Below are 24,114 nucleotides of genomic sequence, written 5' to 3'. Positions count from 1 at the left end.
CACATTAGTAAGTTCCAGTGAATAGTGAATCGCCATTTCCTCCTCCCGTCCGTGAAGCTTTTTCAAACAGCCCGTGTGTGGAGGACGCGATTAGTCCGTTCGTTGCGATTAGTCAGTTTGTTGCGATTAGTCAGTTCGTTGCGATTAGTCAGTTCGTTGCGATTAGTCAGTTCGTTCGTTCATTCGTTCGTTCGTTCGTTCGTTCGTTCATTCGTTCCCACCTCCCCGACATGTAGCAACGGTCCCACTCGCGCGGGCGTGCGCAAGCTTTCACGCTCTAGAAATTGCAATCCCTCGAAGTAATCCCCATTTTTAATAGATGTACCTGTAATCTGATTATATGTTTTTTTCCTGTAACTGTAATAGAATTCAGTAAAAAAAAATTTGCAATCTGATTACGTAACGGCGGTACGTCTATTCCGTTACTCCCCAAGCCTGTTTGGCATACGTCAAGAGTCTGTCAGAGATGGTTGGGACAGAGAAAATGCGGTCACTTTTCAAAATAAAATGTTTTTAGCCTTGGATAAATCAGAAATACGTTATTTTTTTCGACTGTGTAGGCCCAGCCCAGTAGAACAAAAATGAATCCCTAACAGCACTCTTTTTTTTTTTTTTTTCCTGATAGTGTATGACAACTGGCAGAAGACTTGACTAATGCAGTACAGTGCTTTTTTTAAGCTTTCTTTTCACAGTGCTATACTTAAATCATTTAATTGACCTTTTACGATTTACTACGTTATCAACTGTACACTGTTAATACCTCGCTAACACAATTGCGGTCATATGCTTCTTCACTAGATTCCGTATAAAAGGCAAATAAATGTCATGACTTTGATGCAGGAAAGAGGCTAATAAGCTTTTCCCTGATTGCTTAGTTTGGGTGCGAGGCCGACTCTTGGCAATTTCTTGTGTGTCCTCCGCGGACTCCTATTAAAAATGACAGTGGTCGCTGTGTTCTTGAGATCATTTGATAAAACGGAATTATCTGAAATGATCTCCTTCCAGGAAAGCGTTCTAGAACAGAGCTTGAATTTGGAGTCATGTTGAATAAACATGGGTTCACACAGCATTGGGGCGTGACCGTTTAAGAATGACATTTACAGACTTCGCAAACCCCCACACTTGGCTTTTTGTGCTAGTTTAATCACTTGGTATCTAAATCAAGTCCATCGATCGATTTCCAGGAGCAATTGTACCCATTATGGTCACAGGTTTGCTGGAGCCTATCCCAGCAGACTGTGGGCTAGAGGGCCTTGAGATATGAGATTAATTCAAATACTCGGAACAAAAAAAAAATACTTGTATCTCAAATCATAAACCGAAAAGAAAAGAATTGAAATGCCTTCAGTATATTGCAACCTCCCAAAATAGTCCATAAAATCCAAGATATTGGAGTGATCGTTGTAATATTTTTAGAGATTGAAGGGAGGTAGATATACATTTTGATAAAGATTGATCACGACGTTAAGCTTTTTCTCTACAGTGAGAGGCTATTGAGAGGAAAATGCTTAATGTCCATTAAAATCCAAAATGTTGGGACGATCGTTCTATCTAGCTTGAAGTGGGCACACTCAGATATGCGTTTGAGACCAGGGAAAGTGGAAATTGAATGAAAAGGGGCTCTCCAACCAAGATTTCTCTTCTTAAAATAGTTATTCTTGATTATCATTTACTAGGGGTGTTATAAAAATAAAAATAAACGATTTGGCAATATATCGCGATATTACGGCACACAATTCTCGTATCAATTCAATATGCAGACGTATCGATTTTTAAAGATCAATTTTTGATGGAAATATTCAACAAAATGTCTTAATTAGAGTTAGGGTTCACACTTTAAGCGTGGAAGATGTTATATTAATGGAACATTAAGCCTTAAAATTTGATTTGTTTGTTAAATAGCAGTTTATAAGCCTAAAGTCCATTTTCATACAAATCTTAGTGTACATGTAAAAGTTTATTGATTAGTATTTTCAAAATTTGAGAAAAAAAAACAACAACAACACAATTGACTTATAGATTCGCATCGGGATTAATCGTTATTGAATTGTGACCTGTGAGTCGTGATACAGACAGAATGGCAAGCTACTAGGTAATTCACACCCCTATTATTTACTATTATCTACAATTTTACTATGACCTACAATTTAGGTCATCTAAAAGCAATCATGAAAATCTTTCTACAATGGTCGAACCAGAGGACGGGTGGTCACACTTAAATTAACATTATGAGGCTAACAATTAACCATCCAAACAAACCAAGCTAGCTAGACACACAAATTAAATTATAATGAAAACAATATACTGTATTTGTTTTTTCTCCAAATATGACCACTACAGACCAGTACCTAAAAGCGCAACTTTTTGACATAGTTGTAAGACAGTACAAACCTGATAGCTGCTTCCGTGGGTTCTTGACTGTCTTGTGGATGATCCAAACTCCTGTCTTTAAATGCATTTCAAAACAAAAGTCCCAAATTGGTTATTTCCTTTTGGTCGCACCACATGATAATTCATCATCGGGCTAACCTATCCATCAATGACCCATATACAGCGTTAACTCATTCACTGCCATTGACAGCTATAGACGTCAAAAAGTAATTTTTTACTATTTCTAGTAGTTTTTTCCGCTTTTGCTGACAAGAGTATGAAAACCTAGAATTTTTTTATTGTAAATTTAAAACAGATATAAAATCTTTGATTAATCGTTTGTTAATTAGTGAAGTCATGTGATTATTAAAAAAAAAAAAGATCGCCTGGCGCCCCTAATAAAAATAAATAATAAAAACAATTGGCGTCAGACGATTAAAATTTTTAATCGTAATTAACTCTTTGACTGCCAGACGTTTCCAGAAACGGGATGTCGCCAGTGGCAGCCGATTTAAGCATTTTGACTGATCTTTCAAGGTCCACAGAAAATGTTGTGTTTGGACTATGGAAACACACATACTACCAAATGAAAGATTGGACTCTCATCTTTCATCTTTCCGTTTTTCAGTAATCAACAATAGAAAATGGTTAGTTTCACCGAAATGCTCTGTTTTGAAACAAAAAAACGGAGAAAACAAGCTTTTTGTGAAACGATATTATTTCATGCACTCTAGTGAATTGTACACTTCTTTTTGCCCATGATGCCACAAACACCTAAATAGTGCTTTACTTCTGTAAAACACTATCACCAACAATGAAAAAGTGTTTTTAGATTGCAAAATACGTTTATTTCCATTCAACAGTGTAACAATTTGACAAAACAATTTCGCAAACTATTTACAAATGTGTGCTTGAAACTTTCACCACAGCTGGCCAAGGCTTTCCTCCACCCGTTTCCAAAAAAATAAAAAAAATAATTGGAGAACGTCTTTTAACGTCCTTGGCGGCCCTCCGTAGGTTTTTTACTAAACGTCATTTAACGTTTTGGGCAGTAAAAGAGTTAATCACATGACTTCAATAGTTGACTCACGATTAATCAAAAATTTTATATCTGTTATAAATGCACAATATTTTTTTTTCTAGAAAATGAAAATGTTAAACTAATAGAAATAGTTCACATGAATTTTTTAAGTTTATAGTCGTCAATGGCAGTGAATAAGTTAAATGATACCGAATCTCTTTCTTATAGGTGCATCAAACCACAACTGAAATCATTTGCTTTGGGATTCCACGCTCTAGCGACACACACGCTTGGTAAGTAAGGTCCTTCGAAAAGTTGACACAAATAGCACCGGTACAGTAGTAGTCTTTCATTTTTCTTCCTGAAAAAAAAAAGAGGACACAATGTGCTGTGTTGACTGAAATGGTTTCACTTGCTATAATATATACAGCCGGAATCCCAGCACCCATTTATTTTGGAGCAATCATTGACACCACATGTCTAAAATGGGGTCAGAAACGTTGTGGTGGAAGAGGAGCTTGTAGAATCTACAACACTACTAAGTACAGGTAGAACGCTTTCAGTGTTAAATCATAAATCCTGTATAAGGAATGTATTTACATATGAACAGATTAACCCCCCCCCCCCCCAAAAAAAAATCTTTCTTTTTAGGATAGCCTACCTGGGCCTGACTTTGGGCCTGCGGACAATCTCGTTCCTAATTTGCATTCCCGGCTTCATCCTGCTCAGCAGGCAGCTGAAGAAGGAGGAAAACGACAGCCTTCGTAAATCTCTAGCCAATGGCGGAACAGAGCTGGAAGCGCTTAGAAAGGAAGAATGTGTGATCTCAAATTCCGAGACGTTACAAAGAACGTCAGAAAACGGCACAGAGCGTGAGACACGACTGTGATTCCCCAGAAAGAGAAACGGAAAAACAAAAAAACAAAAAACTCCAAGGACCACCAACCTCCTTTTCATCACATGCAGATGAACAAACTTAACTTTCCATACACACCGATACACAAGATTTGCAGGGAATCATATTAAATCTATTTAAAATATAAATTCTATATGTACTATTTCATGTGCATTGAGGATTTAAGAGAAATTTGATATACTGTAGCTACAATATTTCTCTTGAATGTATTGTACTTGTTTTTTCTAAAAAAAAAAAAAAAAAATGGGTAGTGTTTTTATGTATGAAGGAATATTAATAACAAGAAAGAAAAAAAGCTGTAGGAATCAGAAGGATAAAGTTGTAATGTTAAGAGGAAAAAGTCATTCTTACGAGAATCAAGCCATACCACATATACCGTGGACCCCCGCTATTCGCAGGGAGTAGGGATCATGCCGGCCCGCAAACAATTGAGGACATAAGTGCATTTACAAAATAAAATCAAAAACGTTCACACGTTTAGTAAATGTTTAGCAAACCGTGAATGAACCCTGACGGGAGTGCACGTTCACTACCTTCGCCAACACTCGCAAATGTTCTCCCCTCAGTGAGAAATGGGGTTTATTCTCAAAAATGGGTTTCCTCTAAAATTGTAATAATTCTTATTATAATTTTTTTACATTACTGAATTCTAGGGCTGGGGAATAAATCGAATTAATGCGATACATCGTCATTTAAAAAAATCGATTTGTTGAAAATTTGCTAAATCGTGAAATTGGGTTTTATCTTCTGGCTTATTAAAAGCTGAGTTGTAATTTTGCACAAGTGGCAGAATGCTGGATGGTTGGTTTACAAGACATGTTTACAATAGCTACCAACTACTTAATTGTGGCATTTAAGCACAAACTATGAATGTTAAATTGATGTTAAAACTGATTTAGAATCAGTAAACATTATTGTTGTCTGAACATTTTGCACAGGTATAATTTTTGAATAAATGAAACCTTTAAATAAATGTTTGTTGATTTTATTATATTAAATTCGGATTTGTCCTGAATGACTGCAAAAATCGAAATTTGATTTTTTGGCTATATCGCCCAGCCCTACTGAATTCTCATATTTTGACTTTATCCTCACAAAATTACAACTTTTTTGCCTGTCCATTCTCCTAAATTTATTCTTTTTTTTTTTTACTCGTAATTATCCTCATGTTAGAGTAATTAATTACACAAAATTACAACCAGAATATTTTCACTGTAGTTTTTTTGTTTGTTTGTTAACCCCTACACTTTGCATCAAGGTATGGGGACCTGAATGTCTTACAGTACTGGAACTGTTTTGTTGTGCAACAGTAGAGATATCCTCCCTCCATTACAGTTTACGTGGCATGGACATGTATGTTTTGGGAGATGCTGCTGGACAGTACAATGAGAAGAAAATAGAGCAACAACATTGGGTAGAACAGGGCTCTCTGCCTAGGATTTGGGGCAACAGCAAAAGAAATCAGCACTCAATGCCATAAATTGAAATACTATTTCCAAGGATACAGTCTGCGGCAGCAGTTGAAATGTATATTTGTGGATTGGGAAGTCAGTGACAGGACCTGACAGAAGCAGTAAAGCACCCGTTTAAAGAATTGGAGCGTGAGGACAGTCCAGGAGGACAAAGGGATCCCAGACGCTGTGATATGTAGAAATTGGAGCGACACAACAGCAAGCGACTGAATTCAACAGACGAGATGCTCATGAGTGCCAACTGGGGAACACAAGGACCACAAGTCACCACTAATAACCAGCCCTGGACACAATACCACAGGTGGCAAATCCAGGTACAGAAAGTAAAAACCCTGCCACAGTTTGGCTTTAGCCCCTGATGCTAGCTAGCTAGCTAGCTAGCTTGCGCCCTAAAAGGTAAACAAGCACCATGGGCGCTAGCTAGCTTGCTCCCTAAAAGGTAAACAACCACCATGGGCGCTAGCTAGGGAGCTAGCTAAAAGGTAAACAACCACCATGGGCGCTAGCTAGGGAGCTAGCTAAAAGGTAAACGAGCACCATGGGCGCTAGCTAGGGGAGCTAGCTAAAAGGTAAGCAAGCACCATGGGCGCTAGCTAGGGAGCTAGCTAAAAGGTAAACAAGCACCATAGGAGCTAGCTAAAAGGTAAACAAGCAAAATGGGCGCTAGCTAGGGAGCTAACTAAAAGGTAAACAAGCACCATGGGAGCTAGCTAAAGGGTAAACAAGCACCATGGGGGCTAGCTAAAGGGTAAACAAGCACCATGGGAGCTAGCTAAAGGGTAAACAAGCACCATGGGAGCTAGCTAAAAGGTAAACAAGCAAAATGGGCGCTTCCTGGACCTGGATTTGCCACCTCTGACCAGTACCATGAGTGCAATGTAACTGCGGGATAGGCAGGGTAGAAGAGTGCAGCAGGAGTACAGTGGACATCACTTCACAGTGCCTCGACTGCTGCGGAACCAATCACCCAGAAAAGCCTGAATGTTTTGTGCCACAAAGTGCCTTGCAGGGTTTACATGCATTATCGTATATATGATCAAAGGCCAGTCTCCTTGTGAGGAAAACTGCCCTCTGGGTCAGAACACCCTCCAGAAGATTTATTGGACTGTCGGCCTTTCCTGTATTTTCACTTTGACCCCATCCAAATGGGTATTGAATGTATTCATTTATCCATTTTGAGTATCACTGACCAGACGCCCTGTTCACCTGGAACAGTCCCGGGTTGAGAGCTTTATGTCTCAAGTCCCGGCGGATTTCGCCAGCCTCATTTTGTCCCATTTATAGTCATTCATCCATTTTGAGTCCTTTTTTAAAATATTTTTATTTCTATGTGGGAGGAAGCCCACACAAGCAAATCGAGAATGTGAAGACTCCACACAGGAAGGACAAAGGTGATATTTGAACCTTTAACCTCAGAATCATAAGGCAAATGTGCCAAGCGCTTAGAACACCGTGCGCTCCCCTAAGTGGATCCGTAACGTTAATTCTAGACCTTGTGACTCACCGCACTGCTATAACCACGCTGAAATACTGAACAGAATGCTGATATACTAAATGCCTTAACTGCTTAGCAACAGTTCGAGCCAGTGCTTTGCGTTGCAAGCAGGCGCCTAATTACATTCATATCCTCAAATCAGCATAATTGTAGTCACCATGGCGATCTCTTACCGCCATGCTTGCCTTGCGTCGTATGGTGAAATCCATGCGATGAGCTGTGCCAACTGTTGCCCTCGGCTTTCGACCAATGGCTCAACTGTAACGCAAATCGTTTATTGATATTGCTGATATGTATTTAGCTCTACCTCGTCATTGTTAGACTTTACACTAGTGACTTTGTTTTGTGACATTTTTGGGTGGGGGTTTGTGAAGAAACGGATGCCAAAACCCAACAGACATGATTTCCTCAGGTGTTTACTACATTTCTTTGTTGTGGGGGGGAAACATCCTCCTTATATACTTTGTACATTTAGTCATACAATGTCCTCATAAATGCAGACAATATTGTTTTCTAAGACAATATACAATGGAGGATAGATGCTAAATAAACTAATGGGAGGTTCAATTGTATTGTGACTACTGTCTTTTGAATTCAGCTGTGTCAGCATCAAGTATTTACCAGAAGGAAGTTAACCATAATGTCATTTGAGGATTATTTTTGTAAAAATGTCAAATAATACCTTGTAAGTAATAAAACTTTTAATACCCAATCCAAAAAAAAAATGTGTTGAGGTGCTTTGTAAAAGACGACGATGGAAAACATTCTGCAGCTTCCTTGATTTACATGTGACAATACTCGAGCAGCAAAGTACACAACAGAGCCCATCTTCCATAGATTAAGTAAAACGGGTGCATTTTTAAAACAAACCTTTCGAACAGTCTAAATCCCATGCAGTAAAACTCACTTAGTCACCATAACCCACACAAAAAAAAAACATTCTGTGACAAGTGTTACTTACCTCTTCCATTTTTCAATAGCCACACTCAATTTAAGACAAAGCAGTACTTCACCATTAAAATTAACTAAGACATTGTCATCTGACAGCGCATGTGTGCTTCATTAAGTAAATGTAAACTTGTGAGAGCAGCAACTTTTCACTCGTGATGGAGGTGGAGAATAGAGGAATGATCCATTAGGAGATTTCAAAAGATACAAAAGAAAAATGGATCATTTCAGAGAATGACTCAACTGAAAGGAAGCCTAATGTGACCCCCACCCCCCCCCCCTTCAGAAAACCATGCCGAGATGCTCCACAGAAGTCCCAAACTAAAAATAGAGAGCATTGACTCGAGCAACAATCCTCTTAGTCGCAGTGCCAGGCAGAAACAGCAAAGAGAGCGTGAAACTGTCCTTTAAAAGTCAGTCAGGCGCCAGGAGAGCGAAAAAGATAATAATTGGGAAAAAAAGTATTCCATTTAAAAGCTTGCATATACTTCAGGCGTCATTTGCGCTTTGTCACAAGGGGTTGTGTGGAGAACTCCTTCCAAAGGTTAGTCTTCTTTTTTGTTTACAGGACTTTGTACATTCTAGAAGACAAATCATAGAGCGGGAAGAATGACTGTGGGCTGGTCAGGGGAACATTTGAGACAAATGTAAAGTTGCTTTGAGGAAAAAAGCATCACCTGAAGTTCCTGATGTTCTTTAAGTAGTCTGTCGTACTCCCTGGCAAGGCCGTCCGTCTGCTTCTTCAATCCATCCGCATCACACTCAGACATCTTCAGTGCTGCATTTGACACACATCAACACGCGTCAAGAGATCGAAAACCAAACGGCTGAGACAACAGCTCCGCCAGGTTTGCACTAACAATTACCCCCAAATAGTCGCTAATTCGTGAGCTAGCGGGCTAGCTTATCCTGGACGCTAACTCCTAAATAGCTGTTAATTCGCGAGCCAGCGGTTAGCTCGCGGGCTAATAATTAGCCCACAAGCTAACTCCCAAAAAGCCGCTAATTCGCAAGCTAACGATTAGCTCGGGGGCTAACCGTTAGCCGGCACATTACTCCCAAATAGGTGCTAATTCGTGAGCTAGCGGTTAGCTTGCGGGCTAGCTAATACTGCACGCTAACTCCTAAATAGCTGTTAATTCGCGAGCCAGCGGTTAGCTTACGGGCTAATCATTAGCCAACAAGCTAACTCCTAAATAGCCGCTAAATTGCAAGCTAACACATTGTCAACTAGCAGGGGCAGCTTTATTTATATAGCTTATTTAATAGACATGGTAGTAAGTTTAACTTAACCGTCTGCATTGGATTTTCTTCTGCATGTGAGCGTCTAGAGAAGAGCCGAGCTTTTGCTGCTTATTAGCTGTTAGCAACCAATCAGACGGTGCTGTGGGCGGGCCAATGCTGCAGGGAGTCAACAGCCACAGACAAGACGAAGAAGAAAAGCACCCGTCGGAGCAAAAATAATAAAAATAATAATAAAACAAACACAGAAGAAATATATCTGTCATGGTGATAACATGCTGTCACACGGATATGTGGGCAAGATTAAACATGCACATCCATGTCTATTCTGTGTCTTTACAGTATACAGTACATTAGCATAAAAAGTATGGTAGTTGAAAAGTAAACATTTTGTTCATTTTTAGTGAACATAAGTTTTTTTCCCTATTAATTGGTTCCAAATAACTTTTTCTCCCTCCTGGTACATAATGGAGCAGGGCGGGAAGGAAAAAGACAAAAGATGCTGCCAAATAAATGCCAGGGGGTGCTAGTTAGTCCCAAGGACAACATGAGTAGCCCCATCTCTGTTCCAAAAATAGCTCACCAGTAATGGGACCCTGGGACCTCAACTTGATACACATTTCATCACTATAAACATTTTAAATTTGTTTAAAAATAAATAAGATTGGGGGGGGGGGGGGTGATGGAAGCTCCATGAACCACTTGTGATATTCTTTGTCACTAACCGTCTTCGGAAGTCTTCAGTTCTTCTTTCAGTTTCTCCAACTCTTTCCTCAAGAGCTCCATGCCCTCTGCAGTTGCTTTATCTCCCGAACCCTCCATCAGAGCCTGCAAAGACACGTCAAGCACATGGTAACAAAAGCTAGGTGGCGTTGAACTAGTCATCAAATGTGCATCAAATGTCATTTTAAGTAGTGTGGTTGAGTATAAGTGGATTTAGAACAGATCAGTTCTAGAGGAAGTTTCTTGTTCACTTTACAAAATGAATGAACCTGTCAGTATTGTAAATGTGATTTTCTGATTCAGTTTTTGTTATCGGTCTGTCGAACTATCAGTACCTGCTTCAGCAGCTCGTTGTCCTCAATGTACTTTTTGGCAGCTTTGTTTGCATTGTCAGCCTGTGCCTGCAGTGCAGCAGTAGTCCCAGATACTGAAGCCAGTTGGTTAATCAAGGTGACCACTCGCTTCATAACCCTTTTTACAAAAAATAAATAACAAACTGACAATTTCACAAAAGTTGAATCTTTAAGAGTGAAGCAAAGACTCACAGCCAGAGGAAGACAGCGAAGCCGGAGATGTAGAGGTTCCGCTGGGCCCGGAAAAGCTTCATGTGCATGTGGTCGTGCATGTTGGGCATCAGTTTGGCGTCTGTGCCGAGGTTTTTAAGAGAGTACTTCCTCACCTCGCGGACGGCATCTACAAATGAAGGAGCACACCATGTTGTAACGTCATCAGCATTTGTTTAGAAGCTTATCAAAACACGACTTTTGGGAATCTTGATTAGTGATTTATCTGCAGGATTAACTCCAACAAAGTGTTTTTTATCGTTTTTGTCTTTCCCTTGTGATGCCCCCAAAGAAGGGTACCTTCTAGTACTGACAAAAATCCGAGACTACTATTTTTGCACTTACCGAGGAAAAGGACAATAAGTATGACAATCATTGTAAGAAAGACTTTGTTCCAAAAGCGGGCAAACGGGCTCCAGATCCTCAAATTGAAAACACGCTGCCATCTAAAATACACCACAGACATAAACAGACACAGACAGTTAGACATTGATCCTTATAGCAGATTACAAACATTCTGATCATCAGGCCAAAGTTCATCCTTGCTTGCTCCTTCCGATCAAAGTCAACAAAAAAACATCCCGAGTGATTTTCTTTTGGTGTGGGATGTTTTATGAGTAATTTCAAATGATAAACCTGTTCATGATTTACAATCACAAATCCTTATGGGTAGAGCTCGGATTTGCACCCAAGATCTCACTTCACCAGACATAATTAACATCAGTGACCTACATCGCAAAGACCCGTCATGCTAAACGCCCAATGCGCGGAGATGAGAGCCCATCCATAATTTTTTTGCAATGACCGGGTCCTTGTCGAATTCGGGAAGAGTCAGTGTTCTGCAGTCTTTTAGCTGGCTCTGTTGTAAAAAATAAAATAAAACGCTAGCTACCATTACGCTAACATGGTACCTTAGAAAAAGTGCAAATAGGTGAGTTCTTCTGTTCTTCCAAAAAGAAAGACCAATCATAGATGAACTAGTACAAGCTAGGCTAGGCTAACTGTTAGCTTATTTGGTAACTTAACTACTGCGTTGGCAAAATCTTCTCTTGATGCAGACACTTTTCAAATACTCAACACAACCTTTACTAGCTTAGCTTCTGGTCAGGTTGCTTCCTAATTGGCTATTGTTGCCTTTCGTGAGAGTGAAAGTCTGTGGCTCTACTTTTTAACATTTACAATAGTCTGCCTGGACGTTTTTCCCCCCCGAAAAATCACTCTGAACTCAACTCACACAGCAGGATAATCACCCAGGGTAGTATTTTAGACATGTTGACTTTAGTCAATAGTGGGCAGGGGGTTAGGGTCAAATTAGGCTTCTTTTTTTAACTATATAGTTGCTTATAAAACATTGTGCATCACCCCTTAGCTGAGATGAATGGCAGGCAGAGGATGACAAGAATCCCAATCTCCATATAGAGGAAGAAGGCTACAGCGGTCCACTGTAGGGTCATCTTGATGTGGTGAGGTCAACTTGAAAAAGTGCAACAGGGCAAGATTAGCGAACTCTGGTTATACAACCTCCGTCGTCTTCCGACAGGTTCAATGATAGGCGCGGTCCATCTTGGCTGACAGTTCTCTACCTGTTTGTCAACACTTCATGGTTCAACACAATGTGCGCTAACAAATGAGTCAAAGGTTTACATTACATTACATTACACGGCGCAACGTCGTCACAAGCAATAATGTGACGTGAAAATACTCACAAGAGGCGACATGTGAAAATTAATCACACTTGTTTACAGTTTCCCATGATTGCAACCCAAACTTCCAACTGTTTTATTTAAAAACATAAACGCTTCACACACGCCGCACTTGAATAATATGGCTTGCTGACTTACCAGGAAAGCACACAATCGACGACCAAAGGGAATTTTCGACTTTTTGTTAAAACAATTTTGGCAGCATGAAAAGTTGCATTTGTCGGTCTGCTTGCCACACTTCCTGCTTTATGCAAGCTCCCAAACTTCCGCTGAGAAAAGCATGTCTTCCGCTGCTTCCTTTCAAATGAAAACTCAATGCAGCTTTCGGCTCTAGGTCTTTGGCCTGATTTCCCTACGGTGGCGGTGTTTTTCTTCTTCTTACTATTTATATTTATTTATATAGGGTTAGGATAACCCTAATCCATCTATATCCGTTGTCTGAAACGCGTATCTCTCACTCCTCATATATTTCAAATCCCAAACATTTTCATGCACTCTAGCATCATCTGCTCCTTGATTATTCACGAGCGCTACACAAGACCAGTGGTTCTCAACCTTTTTTCAGTGATGTGCCCCCTGTGAAATGTTTTTTTCAGCCAAGTACCCCCTAACCAATAATAATAATAATAATAATAATAATAATAATAATAATAATAATAATAATTAAATTTTTAAAAAAACGAGTGCTGTGCCATCATTGTCTGATTTATTATTAAACTTTGGAACTCTATTTGTATCTATGTGGTCTCTTGAACTATTTGGAAATAATAAGATATAATTTAAAAAAATAAGAATAAATAATTTAATTATTAATGAAGATTTGTGCGCACAGATTATTATCAACATAAAGTGTCATCTTTTGGGATCACCGTAAAAACCTGTTCTAAAAAAAAAGGGAAAAAAGTAATTAACAGAATTTTAAATAAAGTTTTCAAGTCAAGTGGGTGAAAACATTCTGGTATTGGGGAAATGCTTGTTTTTATGACACTGAAATTCAATTGCCTTCTGAATATAAAATTCATTGTATTAACTCTTTTCCAGAAATATTTACTTATTCTTTTAAATATATTTTAATATTTCATGTATCACCCAGGAGTGCCGACACATACCCTCATTTGAGATCCACTACACTAGACTATAACCTTCTCTGGCCATAGTTACACAGGCACCCAAACCAAGAAGTGTCTAATCACTAGGAAAATACACATACACATTAATCAACCTTTATTTGATAAATAATACGTTTTGCTTGCATTTCTTGTTCAGTTTTTGTGTACATAAATATTTAAAAGCAAAGATGTTCTAAATCCACTGGTCTTGCTTTTCGCCAGGAGAGGGCACTATAACTGACGCTTCAAGGACTGAACCCATTTTCGAAGTAATTCGACCAAGTGGCTTTTTTCCCCACAAACGCTTCATTTGGCCATCACTAGCTATTTGCTATTAACTATGGGACTTTATTGTCCACTAACCGCGCTAAATTAGTCTTAATATTTTAAAGGAAATTTTGACTTCCATCTGGCCTGGTCCAGTCAAAACTAAGTGATTTGCTTACTGATGTTCTACATTACTGAATACTTAAATAAAGCCTGTGAATGTGTAAACAAGCCAATTTCAACCCTCACAACGCAGCACTCACATGTATTTTGTTATATATGATGGCTTGACACGGTTTCTGGTAGAAAGAACAAAACTAGTTCTGTTACATGACAATTGATATCAACACAGAGGGGTCAAACTAGTTTTATTACTTACATTATTACTGACCACAAATTAGCAGGATGGGTAGCAGTTAACAGACAAAATGCTGGGTAATATTTCATATTTTTGTGGGGATTCAAAATCTAAATAGTCGTTGCATGATGATGTGGTAACATTTCAAAGACCATCAAATGCACAGAAGCATTCATATCGATGAAAATCAATGTCATATTTTGGATTTGTTTTTATTTTATTGTGGGGCACTTTGTGTTGCATTTTCTTTTATGTAATGAAACGTGTCATACAAATAAAGTTTGATTTGATACTTAACTCTGAATGGTTGTCTGACTACCAGCCCAGGGTTTACCCTGCCCCAAAGTCATAAGCTCCAGCTCACCCGCGACGCTAATGAGACAAATGTGGATGTTCATGTTCCCAAATCATGCACTACTGAACCATACGTGCTCTGCAGGTAGTCTATTACAGCCGATGTACTACATAAAGAATTGAATACTTTTCTCTCAGGCTGTGAGCTAACCCTCTCAAGCATGTAGATGAGATGATTGTGGAAGCACGTAAATGGCGTGCCCTGCTGTATCGAGATGTCCACCCAGTCCCATATACACTCCAAAGGGGTTTCTTCGTGCCCCGCGAACAAGGCCGGGTTAGCGAGCAAGCCTCGCGCTACCATCACACCTACGGCAAATCAACAGGAAATTATTTTCAATTGATTTTCAATAAAGCAATTTGGATTTTGAAAAACAAAAAACAAACATCACCGTCTACACCAGTGAGCTGGTGAATAGACTCCACATCACGTGGATACTTGATGTCCCCATTGGCAATGACCGGAATGGAGACGCTGTCTTTGATTGTCTTGATGGCGTCGTAGTGGACTGGCTGGTGGCGCTCCTCCGACGTACGACCGTGCACCGTTATCCACGATACTCCTGCTGACTCAGCCTTCTGGCACAGATCAACTGTCTTCCTTAGGTCGTTGTGTATTCTACAGATGAAGTCAATTTCATTATTTTTGTGATCCTATTTTTTTTTATCACTTTGTATTTTACCTTATTTTAATGGATGTTGTATAGTGATTGTCCACTTGGTTCCTGACATGTCTGACCATGTCTTTAACCAGTTCAGGCTTCTTGATAAGGCACGCGCCATATCCTGCAGACATGGCCCATCTGAAAAAATAAAAATAGAACTGAAAGATGCTAATGCTATCATATTTAAGCGGTCTTAATATATTCTGAACACCGCGACCAAAACAGTAAAAACAAAACAATTCTAAGGCTGGATTTACATTGCAAGGTCCATTTTTTTTTTGCTCTTAGGTGGGACATTTGAGACATGAATCATGGCAACTCTTACGCTGTTAAATGATTACAATCAATTGTTAGCTAAGCAATTAACGTGAATTCTCCGTCTTTTGTAAAAATCTGTTTGTTTTTTTCAGTTTTGCTAGTCATTGTGTTTTGATGAAGCGCAAAACATGATTGATTATTTTGGCCTTTGTAACCCATCAGTTACCCTCATTTAAATCAATGTGGGGATAGAATCAGCAAAGGCCAAATAAACGGCATTAACTGTTGATGCTTGTGGAAGTATTTGTGTAATTTTGGTGATTGTCCATTATAGTTGGTTAATCTGTTCTAGGGTTTAACGATTTCCTGATTATCAAAATAGTTGTTGTTAAATGTGATAATAAGTTGTTTATTACTTCTGACACATCTAATCTGTTCGATTTTGAACAGTTGGACGTGCTGTGTAAATCCAAAATAAGAATGGAATTTAAAACAGGTAGACATGCACCTCTGGGGGCATCCACAGTTCAAGTCAACCCCATCTGAGAAAGGTGCAACTGCACACGTTGCGTCAACTAGAGTCTGAGCATCGTGGGCGGCAAACTGCACAATCAGGGGTCTGTCACCTATGGCAGACAATAGACAAAAGCAGTACAACATTTAAAAAAATATATACCAACAGATAATAAACACTTAGTAGCACTCAACATTGCACGAATTGCTCCTACTCACACTCATTCGTGGTGAATTCACTGTCTCTGGCTTTGATGGATCGCACAAAGTCAGACGCAACAATCATTGGAGTGAAGCAAATGTCACAGTTGTACTTCCTAACCAGTGACCTGAAAGCCAGTCTGTGGAGAAATAGTAGAGGGGAAGTACGTCTTTCGATTCGCTAAGGAGCCAGCCGAGCCACACTACATTATGTGTGAGTTTCAAAACAAGAGCTACAAAGAATCAAACTTACTTTGAATAGCGAACCATCGGCGCACAAATCTTTACCACATTTCCTTCTTCAAACAAGCTCGTAACACTGTTGTGGTTAGTGGTCTTCATCCTTTCCAAGCTTAGCGTTACCACTTAGCATGACCAGCTAACGCCTGATTCAGTATCCACTCGTGGGTAGTCCCTGGCGAAGCACTCTTTAACCGCTTCAAATCAAACACAAGCACAATTTTGCTAACATGTCCTTGCGTTTGTAAAGCTACAGATGCAATCCAAATTTCAGCTTCGGACACATGTACTCACTCTCCCGTCCACCATGCAAAAAGAATGTGGGCGTGGCCTTTGAAAAATGACGCCATCAATCTCAAAGTAGCCAAGCGTACGCTCTGCACTCTGACTTCTGTGGCTCCCAATCAGAAACTCTAGCTATGACAAGACATTTGCGAATTTATTTTGGACAGTATATTTTGTAATTTTGAGCTTTCCTTACCGAACGTTTTTATTTATTTTTGAACTATGACGATTCATTTGAAAAATAAATATTATTTGATTAATCTTTTAATTTATCTTGCTAAGTTTTATATTCATAAATGGAAATGTGTAAAGTCGAAACCTATTTTTTTTCCTGTTTTTGAAAGAGATAAAAAAATAATAAGGCTATCAAGACCTTAATTTTGTGTTCTCATTTTGGTGTTTTTAATATTTCTTAGTTTAAGACCCCTGGCATTTTTTTCTCTCCCATTTTTCCTCCTTTTCCTTTACTGTTATTGTGAAATTGTTGTGTACTGTGATGATGATTGTTTGCTTAATGTTTACCATGTTTGGCTTTTGATTTCAATTTGTTAAACAAAGCAATTCATAATAATAAAAAAAACACTGCACTCTGAGCCAGCGTCGCCGGTTCGATTCCCGTGCCGTCTGCCTTTGCTGCGTGTCATTCCCGCTTCTAACTGTCCTGTCAATTAGAGGCATAATGTCAACAAAAAAGAGGTAATAATTATTGCCTACCAGTTAAAATACAAACATTTCTACGGAATTTTTGTTATATTTCATATGAAATCTATTACTGAATATGGTTCCACAGTGTAATGGTTATCATGATTACCCATCACGTGGAAACTGGGCGGGAACATAATTTCTTTAATTAAAGAAAATGTTGCGTTATTTTAATTTTATTTATACATATATTAATATATTATATAATTAGACAAACTTGTATCGATGTTGCCCATACTGTTTAGACGTTGCTCTTCCTCTAAACTGAAATCATTGTAATCTTTGGCCACTGCGAGGCGCTCAAGCACTACCCAAATAATCTTTACGGTTCTTCCATTCATCCAACACTTTTTCGAACCGCTTATCCTCACAAGGGTCGCAAGAGTTTTCGATTCTATCACAGCTGTCTTTAGGGCGGTAAGCGAGGTACGCACACGGCACAGGGCACACGCAGACGAACCATTCACACCGACGGGCAATTTTTTTGTTCAAACTACCATGCATCTTTTTGGAATGTAGTAGGTAGGCAACCGGAGTACCCAGAGAAAACCAACGCAGGCATAAGGAGAACAAAATGTGAACTCCACACAGGACAGCCGAGCCCGGATTCAATATAACGACCTGCACTGAGGCGGACATGCGTGGTAGGCCCCCTGGGCGGTATTGTGAGCCGTTTTGTTTTTTTTGATGGTTCTGACCAAGCCATTTCAAAATAAAATAAAAATACTGCCGAAGAGGTAGTCACTTAGTAACCACATCCATCCATGTTCACTTATCCTCCATCAAATAAAATAAAAAAATGTTAAGCTTGAATAATTTTATTTCAAATTGGCACCAAATAAGTCAGCAACAGCAAAAACATCTGTGAGACACAGAGCACAACACACCGCAAATATTGTACATCTATGGACAATATAAATTTATCAAATGATAAAATCTCAGCTGTTTAAACCTTAAAAAGAATAAATACAAATTCCACTCAAATGCCATAAAAAGTGTAGTGGAATGAAGTGTGTTACTTTTCACCTGTAGGCCAGTGAGTGTATTTGTCACATAAGACTCCTGTTCCATCTACGTCACATGCCCGAGTCATTTCTACAAAAGCTTACTCATACTGAATGGTTACTTTAATACACCAAAAATAGTATAATGCATTGCATTTAAAAACAGGCTGCAAAGAGTTCATTTTGTGATAATTTAGTGCAGAAATAAAAAACTCATAGCTAAGTATATCCCCTTTGTGCAGTGCGGTAATCTTTCGTGAGTGATTTCTTAGCATGCACCGCCAACCCCCCCCCCCCCCCCCCCCCACGACAGTGAATTTCTCTTCTTTTCCTTCACTAATACAAATGTCATCAGTCTTTGCTTCTCATTAAAATGTGTTATGTTAAGCATCAGGCAGTGACCAATTTGATGGGAGGCTTCAATGGCGGTCAAGTCATTAGCCTTGGCTGGGCAAGATCTGCAAAAACACAAAGACTGAGATAGATACAGCACTGCATTTCTGGAAATTCATATAAAAGGTCATTTCTAATGGATGGCTCATCCGATAGCAGAATAATGAAGACATGGAATGAATGGATATTACCTCCACTTTAGACTGTCTTTACATCTCTGCCGTATGTAACACAGTGCACGCGCTCCCGCTTCACTGGCATTAAAAAAAAAAAAATAACTAATGACTCAAAAGTGAAAGACAACACAGCAGGGTCGGTGACAACCAGCCAAGGGCTACGTTACAGAACAGGCTCGTTCGAAATGACCTCTTCCGTCTTACTGAGGTAGCTTCCCGCTGCCTCCAACTCCACGCTGGAGAGGAAACGTCTGGCTCGCCGGTGGCGCTCGTAGCTCAGCTCTGTGGCGAACACGGAGCTCGTTTTCTTGGGGTAGACGATGGTGGTGCTCGTAAAGCTCTGCGGCCGATGGCGGGGCTGGAAATCCAGCTGTGTTTTGTAATGACGCCAGGTGCTGTGTGACACGGCTGTGATGGTCTGCACGCAGTGCTCCAGGCGCCGACCCCGCGGCTGCAGGGCCACATTCTGAATGAAGTGGCGGTCCGAGTCATAGTGCAGTGAGGAGGTGTATCTGTGGATGGTAGAAGGCGATTGACCAGCTTAGTTTTCCATTGAGTTAAGATAGCAAAAACATATCGAAATTCAAACACAATCTGCTTCTTCCTCTGGTCGTTGAATCGGTGGAGGCTGATGTCTGTGGATCTCACTCTGCTTCATCTATCCTTCCTTCCCTCCCTCAGTCTCTCCTTTGGTCTCTTGACGTGTCCCTAATTTGTCGGAATTTAGATGTTTCTGGGGTTGGTGAAAGACTCTGGTTAGTAACCCGGTGGGTAGTAGGTAATGTCTGGTCGGTGCTGGATTTCACTTTCCTTTCTTTGATCCTTCCTCGGGTCCCCTGACAACCTCACGACTAGCTGGATTCTGAAGTATTCGGTTTAGGTGAACTAATGAGTACACACTCACACGCACGCACTCACAAAATAAAAAATAAAAAATAAAAAAGAGCAATGATGATGACATGTCGAATCGGTAAAATTACCGAATGAACAATGCTGAGCTGTCAATGAGAAAAAAAAAACAAAAACTAAAAACTAAAAGATGGCAAAAACATTATTGTTCTTAGTGGCTGTTTTCTGTGTTTGTTTGGGTTTTTTGGCGTACTCCAGCACAGAAATGGATAGCAGCCAGCTACATTTCTCCGTCACGATTATCTAAGTAACTTTTTGGATAAAATTATACTTGACAAGTAGCTTTAACGCAATATACTTGGGCAGTTTTTGTTAAGAAACACCACTTTTACTCACTTACACTGAGCTACTTACATTTTAAGTACTGTATTAGCTTGTCAGAGGATTGTGTGATTTCATTTCACCAATCAAACGCAGCAAGACAGCCGCATGACTACAGACTGCCGGTAAATCTCTGTGCCCTCGTAAATCTCAGGGCACGTAGAAAAAAAAAACGAGCATTCCTCACAAAAATCCATGCATACAATTTAAGGCCTTCCATGTACCTAACACGCATGTTTTGGGAGGAACTCTAAGTAACCAGAGAAAACCAACACAAAGGCCGGGAGAACAAGGCCGCAGACCTGAACACAGTGACAGTATAGAAAACGTAAGGATGGATTGGAGGACTTTTCAACACAACCCACCTTACTTCTTTAGGAGGTAAAGGGTCCATTGCAATACCCTCCCCATAGGACAAAGGCTGGAAGGGACCAGCGGGCAAAGCTGAAACCTGAAAAATAAATAAATAAATACCATTAAACAAGAACGCTAGGATGAACGTTTGCGTGGTCCAAGGTTTCCCTCCACCAACACACCTGATTCAAATGATCAGCTCATCAGCAAGCTCTGCAGGAGATTAGATAACGAGCCTGATCATTTGAACCAGGTGTGTTGGAGGAGGGGAAACCTCTACAACGTGCAGGACTGTGGCCTGTGATGGAAAGTGAGCCAATGTGTTAATTCATTTCACTTCATGTGTATTTGAACAGGGACAGACGCTGCAACACAAACAATTGAAAAACTGATTTCTAATGTACAGCATCACGTCATTAATTTCCAATGTTTCTACTGTAGACTAAGAGACATTTGGACTCTTCTTGTCTGTTGAATTTTTTGTGTTTTGTTTTCCAAAAACGTGCAAAAACATCTTGGCTAATTATGCTAGTAGGCTAACGACATGTAGGCTATCTGTTTAAATAACGCCTCCTCTCAAATGGGAGCCCGTTACTTTCTGCACGCAGAAGAACCACTATGTGAGGAAATATGATACTTTTTTCCCCCCTGTTGAACATACTATTTGTTTAAAAAAACGCACACCCATATTCCCACGCCATTTTTGTGCTCTTTTTGTCACACCAAAAGATGGCGCGAAAATAGCCTGCTTTCTGCTAAAGTGCCATGTTAGCAAAGGAGCAGCTAGCATTTTTGTCACCAGCTAACAAGCAGCCCCGGCAATGAACAGTGGTGTGATGCAAGATTCCTGTAGAGGTCCTTGTGGGGTTGATGATGGAGAAACGTGGGTGGAAAACTTCTCCACAGAGTTGGACTTTAACAGTTGATCAGCTGGTAACAGCTCGCTACCCAACTTAAGGTGCACCAGGTACCTAACTAAAGAGTCATTTGCAATAGTACAGTCTCAACTCCTATCTATTTATGGTTTCTTAATTATGTAAAACCAATCCTCAGTCGTTTGCTGAAAAACTCACCCATTCACTTTTTTTGTGTGCAAACTTTCAGTAATGCCCTGAGATAGTGTCAAGCCTCTGACTAATAGGAAAGCAGAAACGTGTGTTGACAGGTGACCAATATCTTTGTATGTTGTTGATGAGCCAAGGTTAGACTGTGGTGAACTTGCGGAATAATTGCTGCATATGCAGGCTCACCGAGCATTTCCGGATCTTTTTGTCAGCTGTAAGCCAATTACTCTAAAAGGCAATTTTGTGAGATGTGTTTGAAATTATATTAACATGTCTGGGGATCGTAATTTGTAGCATATTTACAGTTTAAAATATAAGCAGTTACAAACATTTAGGAGTGATGTAAATTACTTAGCTTTCCTGTATTTGCGACAGGCTGTCTGCGGGGGATTTACTGCACCGTGTGCAATTACAGTACACCCCCCCCCCCCCCGTACTACCCATCTATCACAGAGACAAAAAATAAAAAGCATTAAAAATAATATTTGCCTCAAAATCCTGGAGCATTTTTTCTAAATCAAATCTACAAGGTAATGTATTAAACTGGAAAACATATTTGGGTGCATTTAGGGTTAAAACTACTGTATCAATAGGCAGACACACTGATCGATCGGTCAGGATTGGGGCCAATTCCTTAATTTTGGGGGATCTGCAGATGTCTTAAAATAAAACTCATCTTGTCCATCGATCTCATCCACCTCTGTCTGAAAAAGAAAAAGCCACTGTCCTCTTCTGCTGTAAGATGGCCAGGGCTGAGCTAGCACAGAAAAAACAAACAAACAAAACGGCATTTTGATTCCTGACTACCACGTAGCTCTGCCACTAATGTTGATAATTGGTTCAATTTGCTGTCTGCATTCTGAATTGATTAATGGGCTGTTGGTCTCTTGGGGTAAATGGAGGAAAAATAATTAAATAGCACTCTATCGTTCTCAAAATACTAGAGCCCACCGGGCATTGCCCTAAATGCCAGATGGCCAGTCTAGCCCACAGACTTTTTATTTGAGTGAACTACTTCAATTAAATTAACACGTTTATATTGTTTCATAGGTACTGCTCAATTTTTTACCATCAAACAAGAATGGAACATTGAAGGTGGTTGCTGTTGGTTATAAAAAACTAAAGAAGTTGGGATCGATTGGTCAGGCTGTAGAAATCAGGGATCGGACAGAAATCGGTGCCCCTAATAGCGTCTATTATTGGGATTTTTTTTTTTTTTTAACAGTTTGGGTCAGGACTTGTTGGATACCATATTGTCAACAGGTGGAGCATGCTCGGTGCAGGTGGGATAGCTGGCCGTTTACAGCTGTGCATTTGTGGTCAAATTAGGATCGAGCTGAACTCAATAAATACTACATTGACAGTGTATGATACACACCTGCGATCGGCTTCGTTCGTCCTCCGGTACCGGACTCACACCACGGGCTTTGTCTTGAGGCAGCAGCCAAACGCTGGGGCTCGGGCTCGGCGGTAACCCGGAGTCCGGGCTGTCGAGCCCTCGGTCCGCCCGGCAGCTCATGCCCAGCGGGTCCTCTTCGTAAACATTTGGAAAGTTCAACCGTCCGACCATTTCCTTTTCAAAGGGAGAAGTTGTGAAACTCCAGAAGCTGGTGACGCTTCTTGCGAACGACTTCCAAAATGTAGTTTCCCCAGTTAGTCCTCGCTTTTTGTTAACGTTCTACGTGGTCGCGGCTCACTGCTTACACTGGTGCCTTGGATAGGACAAAAAAAGAAGGAAAAACAGTCACGACTCACACTAACCTTTTTTAAGTCCTTTTGGCACAGTAATCTGCACGTTAAAATGAATATAACCATACATTATTCTGTATTTTATCACCGAACAGGTCAACGTTGAACATGAATTGAGCGGCCCCACGGCTGAGCTTCAAACTTTTCCCTCGAAAGTCCAATCAGGCATTAAAAAGGGAAAGACCCGCCCCATGGAGGCTTTTCCTCGGTGTTGATTGGATGAAAGACAAAAGGGGAAACTACTAGGAATACAGTATTTATTTTAAACTCCAAAAAGGCACCAAGAGACCATTGAGGAAAAACACGTTCTTTCATACATGTATATGGGCTACAATATCTTGGGAAACTCCAAAACCACAATGGCTTAATTTAATGAAGCCAAATTGATGTTTATTAAATGTTTGAGAACTTTAAATTTGTGTACAGTGTCACATACTAATGGGAACACATGAATGCTGAAGTGTATATGAATAACTTAATAATTTAGGCATGGAATCTGAAAAAAAGAAGAAACAATACACTTACTGTAATGTGCATTCTAAAACCATATAGTGGTGGTGTGTATTGTAAAAGCAAAACTGTAGAAACTGTCCTAACACTTTTGTACAACATATAGTAAAAACAAGTTCACAGCCGATAGTATGTCAATTGCTGGGACGCTGTGTGATACGTGCATCATCCAACATGGATCATAAACATTGACACCAGCTTTCCTTATTGATATTACGCAAAAAGCAGA

The 24,114-nt window shown here is 39.9% G+C and overlaps 4 protein-coding genes across 6 annotated transcripts in view; 1 reads left to right on the top strand and 3 right to left on the bottom strand.

Annotated features, from left to right (window-relative positions):
• Positions 1-7,841, top strand: part of slco1c1 (solute carrier organic anion transporter family, member 1C1) — a 32,400-nt gene extending 24,559 nt beyond the window's left edge. For both annotated transcript variants that reach the window (XM_077565505.1, XM_077565506.1), the window contains exons 13-15: positions 3,620-3,684; positions 3,822-3,939; positions 4,043-7,841. In XM_077565505.1, coding sequence (XP_077421631.1) covers positions 3,620-3,684; positions 3,822-3,939; positions 4,043-4,280 — 421 coding nt within the window. In that variant the 3' untranslated portion in view covers positions 4,281-7,841. The remainder of the gene's footprint in view (positions 1-3,619; positions 3,685-3,821; positions 3,940-4,042) is intronic.
• bcap29 (B cell receptor associated protein 29) lies at positions 7,675-12,757 on the bottom strand. Its single transcript, XM_077565509.1, has 8 exons — positions 12,592-12,757; positions 12,113-12,223; positions 11,096-11,196; positions 10,733-10,880; positions 10,523-10,658; positions 10,190-10,292; positions 8,900-9,000; positions 7,675-8,803 (listed from the first exon to the last, which is right to left on the bottom strand). Exons 2-8 carry the CDS (start codon positions 12,202-12,204, stop codon positions 8,768-8,770), a joined length of 717 nt encoding a protein of 238 aa, XP_077421635.1. The 5' UTR covers positions 12,205-12,223; positions 12,592-12,757; the 3' UTR covers positions 7,675-8,767.
• A 1,415-nt stretch (positions 12,758-14,172) lies between these two features.
• On the bottom strand, positions 14,173-16,807 carry dus4l (dihydrouridine synthase 4-like (S. cerevisiae)). The gene is made up of 7 exons (XM_077565507.1): positions 16,713-16,807; positions 16,432-16,615; positions 16,197-16,318; positions 15,973-16,090; positions 15,225-15,344; positions 14,934-15,160; positions 14,173-14,850 (listed from the first exon to the last, which is right to left on the bottom strand). The coding sequence occupies exons 2-7, from the start codon at positions 16,518-16,520 to the stop codon at positions 14,582-14,584; spliced, it is 945 nt and encodes a 314-aa protein (XP_077421633.1). The 5' UTR covers positions 16,521-16,615; positions 16,713-16,807; the 3' UTR covers positions 14,173-14,581.
• A 1,897-nt stretch (positions 16,808-18,704) lies between these two features.
• Positions 18,705-23,517, bottom strand: rflnb (refilin B). 2 transcript variants are annotated; one of them, XR_013294072.1, is made up of 6 exons: positions 23,444-23,517; positions 23,005-23,338; positions 20,574-20,659; positions 19,169-19,490; positions 18,994-19,056; positions 18,705-18,867 (listed from the first exon to the last, which is right to left on the bottom strand). XR_013294072.1 is itself a non-coding variant. In XM_077565510.1 (6 exons), exons 2-5 carry the CDS (start codon positions 23,194-23,196, stop codon positions 19,001-19,003), a joined length of 642 nt encoding a protein of 213 aa, XP_077421636.1. In that variant the 5' UTR covers positions 23,197-23,338; positions 23,444-23,517; the 3' UTR covers positions 18,705-18,867; positions 18,994-19,000. The 2 variants fall into 2 exon arrangements, 1 of the variants encoding a protein (XP_077421636.1); XM_077565510.1 differs by having other exon boundaries at positions 19,183-19,490.
• Positions 23,518-24,114: the final 597 nt, after the last annotated feature.

The sequence above is a fragment of the Vanacampus margaritifer genome, chromosome 5 (assembly GCF_051991255.1).
Source record: "Vanacampus margaritifer isolate UIUO_Vmar chromosome 5, RoL_Vmar_1.0, whole genome shotgun sequence".
In the NCBI taxonomy this organism is placed as follows: domain Eukaryota; kingdom Metazoa; phylum Chordata; class Actinopteri; order Syngnathiformes; family Syngnathidae; genus Vanacampus; species Vanacampus margaritifer.
Note: the sequence above shows the minus strand (reverse complement) of the source record. Positions and strands in the feature narration are given on the sequence as shown.